General features: G+C 50.3%; 1 protein-coding gene across 1 annotated transcript in view; it reads right to left on the bottom strand.

Moving 5' to 3' along the window:
* Positions 1 to 287: 287 nt before the first annotated feature.
* The window catches only part of CSMD2 (CUB and Sushi multiple domains 2), a gene marked incomplete at both ends in the record, with an annotated part of 226,948 nt that continues 220,531 nt past the window's right edge, over positions 288 to 6,704 (bottom strand). The window contains 8 exons of the mRNA XM_079545965.1: positions 288 to 447; positions 1,005 to 1,143; positions 1,504 to 1,591; positions 2,282 to 2,394; positions 2,919 to 3,080; positions 3,696 to 3,761; positions 4,204 to 4,383; positions 6,285 to 6,396. Coding sequence (XP_079402091.1) covers positions 288 to 447; positions 1,005 to 1,143; positions 1,504 to 1,591; positions 2,282 to 2,394; positions 2,919 to 3,080; positions 3,696 to 3,761; positions 4,204 to 4,383; positions 6,285 to 6,396 — 1,020 coding nt within the window. The remainder of the gene's footprint in view (positions 448 to 1,004; positions 1,144 to 1,503; positions 1,592 to 2,281; positions 2,395 to 2,918; positions 3,081 to 3,695; positions 3,762 to 4,203; positions 4,384 to 6,284; positions 6,397 to 6,704) is intronic.

The following is a 6,704-nucleotide window of genomic DNA, read 5'->3' as shown; positions in this document are numbered from 1 at the left end:
ATGGCAGTTCTGGTTTGGGTTGTGCCCAACGCAGAGATCTCCCAGGCAAACCAAACCACAGAGCGTTTCTTTGAACCACACTGATCCAGCTTAGGACAAACACGAGGCTCTGACAGCCTGAAAGCAGGAAGGAGACACCCTGGGAGTGGGGATCAGCAGCACACAGACCCCCCCCAGCAGAAGGGCAGTATTTTATCCACAACCAGTTTCACCAGGCTGAGCTGCGGGTGCCACCGTTCCGCTCTGACGTCCCCCCTGCGCCCCACTCACCACGCAGGGGATGAGTGCTATACAGCTGTGCACACAGTGCTGACTGTGAACTCTGCCTCGTTGGCCATGATGTCCGTGGGCTGCAGGTTTCTGTCATACATGGGGTTTTCAAACGTTGCTCTGACGTTGGTGTTTTCATGGCCCGCGTAGCCATTGAATGGGACTTTGGGTCTTCTCCTGCAGGGTGCCAGAAAGAAAAACCCAGAGAGGTCACGGCTGCTCCTGCTGCAGCCACAGCACTGACAAAGTCAGCGGGAAAGAAAAAAGCTGCTTTTGAAGAAGGCAAACACCTGCGGGAGAGGCAGGAGGGATCTACAGCAAATCTTATTACAGATTTGTGGTACAGGAAGCTTTGCCATAGTCCTATGTGTGCTCCCCCTGCACAGCATCCAGTCCACACAATGCTTTGAAGTGCAGCAACATTTCCACAGCAATGCACTGATCAGGAGAAAGAAGTCATTTACAACGTACGCAAAGCCCAAGTATGAAATTTACTTTGCTTCATCCTCCTGAACGCTGCCACAAATCTCACTGATCGCCATAAAAGCCCTCAGCACTCTGCTCTTCCAACACCCCTGCATCTCTGTGCACTTTTGCTCTATTCCTTTTTTTTTTTTATTTTCTGAACTAAATGAGAAACCAGGTCTGGAGGGAATGCTTTTAAGACAAGCTCACAAATACTTCTGTCAGCCCTCTTATTTTGTTTCACTTACTGTGTCATTCCTGAAACCCACCTGTGTTTGTAGAGATAAAGCACAAACCCTGCAATAATCAGGGCTATGAAAGGCACAAGAATGGCAGCTGCCACAGAACTGCTGTTAGATGCAAAATGGTGTCCTATCGATTCTGGATCATTTTCCATCATGCTGACGTCTGAAACACAGCAAAAGTAACCACGTTTCAAAGCAGCACTGCAAGAAGTGGGGCTTGCTTGAGTTACATCTTCAACAAGACAACAACAAGGTTAGAAGTGGTGCTGTGGAAGGTAATCAAAAGCTTCTGACTTGCAGGAAGAATGGCTTGGCAATCTAGCCTGGCTTAGTTCATCATCATTTATTTAGGAGGGTGATTAAAAGCAGATGTAAACAGATTAACCTTACTGATTTTTGGCCCAGCAGGGCTGAAAATTAATGCCAGGGACAGTAGAAACGTTTCCTGCTCGATAACCTCCACTGCAACCACAGTGCAGCCATCAGCAATTAAGGGAAGAACTAGGAGTCAGAGCAAGGTTACCCAGTCTCTGAAGGCCAAACTGCCCGAACCCTTTGCCACGCACAAAGCCCTGGTACACAAAGGTGCCACTGGACGACTCCGATGAGACCTGGAACGATAAGAAACCGGAGATGAACAGATCTGTTCAACGCTTCCCTGGGTTTGCAGCACCCATCTCGTCAGCCTCCTTCAACTTCATGCACTGCGTTAATTTAACTCCATTCCCTGGAAAAACGTGACATCTTTTTAGAAGTCTAACTGCCCAGCAACTTGTTCAGACTCTCGCATCTCAAGGGGGGAAAGCATCTTGTCTGTGATAAAGATGTGCTGACAGCGATGCCCTGAGCTCCAGCTGGCCGTGGGTCGATGGGATGCACGCTGCCTGTGAGCTCCACTGGGTCTCTTATGGGCATGGGAAGCTACCAGGCTCAGAAATCGGGGTGCAAAGCTGACTCCATAAGGAAAAACTGGCTCTTCTGATGTGATGCTAAGCAGATATAAGTGAAACAAATTGTGCTGGTTTCTCCTCTGGTGTTATCAGGAAGACCTACAGATAACCAGGCACAGATAACCAAACATACAGCTGCAGCGTGGCAGAGCTGACTGCTCATGGAACATTATCTCACGTACTGGAAGAATGGCCCACGTGCCTTCAGGGCAGGCAGGTCACTGGAGGATAACAGCCTCATCTGGGGAGTTACGTCCCCAAATGGGACAAATGCAGTGAGAGGAAAGCTGGGGTTATGACAGCAATGGATGAGTTGTGTGGACTTTGTATACGAGGTGTCCAAGCACTTACGTGTCCATCGAGAGCCCATTTATCGTTTTTGAACTTGTTCACAAAGATCTCCACTGGCCCCATAATCTGATAGACCTGGAGGAGCAGGTGCACGTCTTCTTTCTTGTAAATGCCTGGAAAATGAGTGACTTTTAACCACCAGATCACAACGTCTCAATTCAAATTTGAAGCAATTCGCTTTCTCAGAGTGGGCAGCAACTCTTCCTACGCTCCTATCAGTGGGGTCACTTGGAACCACACCACGAATTCTCAACCTCACATCTGTCCCCCAGGATATTAAAGACATTTTGCACGTGGGAAGCGATTCAGCTGTAAATATTTCCTATGTGACACCAGATCAGTAACACAATGCTCCTAGGGGGGCCAGAGACAAGGGGCATTCACACCATTTAACTGCTTGGATTAAATTACAAGTCAGTGAGCTGGGTTGTGCTGCTTTCCAGGATGAGTCAAAGCAAACTCATACACAGGATTTGTCTTGCTCCACTCAAAGACTGGACACTTCCAGCTTCTGTCCATCTCTATCACAAAGCCCAGCCCATCAGATAACAGAGCACACTGCTCCGTGCCCAGCAATGCCATGAACTACAGTGCAGTGAGTGTAAATCCCCACAAACAGCCACGTTGGTTCCCTCACCAGAAACCTGGAGCTCCACGCCGCTGTGGTCTATCAAAGTGGCATTGACTTTACTGGTGACAGGGTCAAAGCTGGTGACAGACAGCATTGCAGGCTGCTTTTTCCCCATGTATTCGTAGGAGCCTTTCCAAAGGGAATTTCTTGCAAACACATCAGCAGGCACTGCAAAGCACAGTAATTAGGGGCAGAGAAACACAAGATACGATCATCATACGATCCTGCGATCGTTGCCACTTGTTTCCATTTCTCAGAAATCAAAACAGAGCGGATTTCTTTCTTGCCTCAGACTCAAAAATATGTATTTAAATATCCGAAATCCCACCCACTCTCATCAGTGGTGAGAGTGATGTGATCTCTCAGTGCTGTGCTGTCATCACTGAGTACAAAGCCAAAGAGAGGAGAACAAACGTGCTGATGACTTTCATTTTAGTGTTTTGACCAAAAAAAAAAAAACCAAACAACAAAAAACCCACAAAAGTTTTAAAAACAAACAAAACCCCAAACAGGTTCCTAGGGAAAAACCAGCACAGACCACCAACAAACCAAAACCAAACACAGAACCAAAAAAGCTCTGATGTAAAAATATCCCAGAGGGCTTCAGCTCAGAGCAGCGACGCTGGTGCTCCACTCCTGAAGGCGCCCATCTGCTCTCCAGCAAAGCATGAAGGAAGGGGATGGGGCACGCAGGCTGCTGCCACCAGCCCAGCAGTGTGAGATGTGCAGGACCAGCTGCTTTTCTGGCTGCTCCTTTGCCACAGAGCCAGCCCTGCCTCCTACCTGACAGCTTGGAGAGCGGCGGGTCCCGCGCTGTGCCCACTGGCCGGCCGCTGGGGCGGATGTCAGCTGGAAGAGAGGAATGAAACCCACAGCCAAATGAACACTGCTGCACCCGAATCTGCTGAGACACCGCTGCTGTGGTGGTGCTCATAAAGGACAGCCTTCACCTGACGCTGCTTGAGCACATAGCAGGGCTACCACCACACCAGGGCTTCAGGTGGGTTCAAGACTGCACGATCTTGAACCAAGAGCTTCAAGGCACTGAACGCACAGGTACAGACCAGGTTCAGCTTGTGCAGATGTTTCTAAGTCTAAAACATCAAGCAGAAAATCCCCTCACTTCCCCCCGTTTTCTGGGATCTGTGGTTGCTGCAATCAGCTCAGCCACGCAAACCATGGCTTCTCCAAAGCGCCCACGTAGCTCTAAGAGAATTGCTCTTTTCTCTCAGGCTGCAAATCCCCCCTCTGCAGAGACGGAGGCCAAAGCCACGCTGCTCAGAGCTCTTACCGAGGCAGATGGGAGGCTTCCCTGTCCAGCTGCCATCTGCTTTGCAGGTCCGATGCTCAGACCCTCCGGTGAGGTAGTACCCACTCTGACAGGAATAGATCAGGGTGTAGCCCAGGGATGGCAAATCCAGAGCCCCGACGTTGGCGTGGGAGGGGGTCTCAGGCTGCTTACAGTGGTGAGCTGAAAAGCACAAAACCAGAGATGTGACACAGCGGGCAGCGGCACTCAGAAAGGCAGAAGAGTGGCACCAGCGATGTCAGCCGGGAGACGGATCTCTCAGAAGAGTGTTTTTTTAGCAAAAGCTTTCTCTGCTCACTGAGGGACGCAGTGCCATGCCTGGACTTTTACCAGCCAGAGGAATTAATGAGACCATTTCCCACGCTTTGCTGCCAGATTGCTCTTCCTATCTGAAGCTCTCAGGGGATCCTTCACTCAGTTCCAGCCTCCATGAACTCAACATCAGGCTCCATCACCCCTCCCCTTTTCAGGAAAAGAAGCCGAAACCCAACGATCCTGAGGACCTTGTGCCTGACACACGGAGGAGGAGAAAGCTCTGCTCACCCTCCCGGAGCCGAACAGGAGCCTGTGATCAGATGGCCACTTCTGCATTCCAGCAGGGATGGAGCGTTTGTGATGCCTTCACTTGCAGCTGTAGGGCCAGGAAAAGAAACCGAGCAGCTGCCTTTCTCCTCTCTTTAAACTTTCATGGACGAAATGCTCCTCTGCAGGAGGATTTCAGTGGATGCACCACAGGTCCGCTTTTGTATAACCTCACTTCATAGGACTGCTGTCCTACTGATAATTTGTACCTATCTATACACAGCATCGCACAGCAAGTCCTCAGGAGTGTGCAATAACCATAAATTCCTATCACTGCTCAATTAGTTCCAGGATTTGGCCACAGGGATCTGGGCTGAGCTCGTCCAGCTGCTGCCACCAGAGAGCGCCTGGCTGTGCTGCTGGCAGCGTGTCACCACTTCTCCCCAGAAGTTATGGCCCAGAGCTCATCAATCAGGGGCCAGGAAGCTCGCTTGCACTCACGCTGTAAATTTCCCCTTTCTGTAGCTCTCAAAGTGCTCATGAGTGAAAACAAATCCTCGGCAGCCTTCATGAGGTATTATCTTCATTCCCCTTTTACAGAAGATGAAAAATAAAACCCAGAAAGGCTCAGAGAATGATGGAGCTCACACAGCTGTAATGCTGCGTCCCAGAGCCCCAGGCTGTGTCAGCAGGGACCACATCCAGCTCCGTGCTGCAGGCACAGGAGGCAACAACTCAGCAGCACGAGGAGTACAAAACACCTTCTGTTCCAATGCACCTCACACCAGGAGCAAAATCCCATTCACACCCACAGCTGCTGTGCAACCCTGCCATCTTCAATCCGAGAAAGAGGAGCTGGTAACTCTGGGGTCACGCTCCCTTCACTGCAGTGAGTGTTGGGAAAGGGAAGCTGCCTCCCAGCACCACGATCCCCCTCCCCAGTACCACTGCTCTGAAGCTTTAAAGCCCCCCCAGCTGCTCTCATGTGCACCTCCAGGGTTTGTTCACTCTATTCACCACTACCCCACCTCACAAGGGAGAAGGAGAAGCTTTGTAATGCTTATGGTACAGAGGCCACTGTGGATATTACAGCTTAAGTACATTAGCTCAAATTCCTTCTGGTATAGCGGGGAAGAGATGATGGACAGCTTAAAAGGAAGAGCAACACGTTATTAAAGGCAGGGAGAACACGGCTCTGCCGGAGAGCCCTTCTGGCTCAGTGTTAACTGCAGTGCCTGGAGCTCCAGCTCACATCTCGGCCATCAGATGTGGTTTCAGAAGCACAAAGCAAAGTCTCACCTCAAACCACGTCTCTGAGGAAAGGACAAGCTAAAAAAAAAAAATCTCATCTGAAAGCAGAAGTGGCTGCTGGCACAATCATGTCAGCAGAGAGATGACAGCGCCGTCTCCCTTCTTCTTCAAGCCCCTGTTTTTTTCAAGCTCTCCCAAAAAATTACCAGCTCCTCAGAGCCAGCAATTCACAGGGCAGCAATGACAGTGTGCCAGCAGTGACCAGTGTGCCCACAGCTGCCAGCACTTACGGACACAGTCGGGCTGCACGCCGCTCCACGTCAGGTTGGGCAGGCAGGTCCTGGTGGTGGAGCCCTGCAGCAGGTAGCCCTTCTGGCACTTGAAGAAAATCATGCTTCCCACCTGTTTCCATAGGAGACACAACACAATGTAATTTACCAATGCTTACAGTGCAAGAGTGTTTCTATCGTTTTCCACCTTCTATGCAATGAAAAGGTGAGCTGCCTTCTTTCTGCACTCACCGTCCTGCCAGAGCCACACAGCACCCAGAGCAGCTGTGAACTGGGCAGAGGGTTCCTCCATTCAGTGATAAGCAAAGCTGCTATGTCTTGAAAGCACCCAAAGCGAGCATCAGATTTAGCAACGCCCAAAAGTTTTGCCAAAAAGGGGGCATTCAAAATAATTACCATCAACAAACAGCCCACAGCCAT

The sequence above is a fragment of the Tetrao urogallus genome, assembly GCF_951394365.1.
Source record: "Tetrao urogallus genome assembly, chromosome: 23".
Lineage (NCBI taxonomy): Eukaryota > Metazoa > Chordata > Aves > Galliformes > Phasianidae > Tetrao > Tetrao urogallus.
Note: the sequence above shows the minus strand (reverse complement) of the source record. Positions and strands in the feature narration are given on the sequence as shown.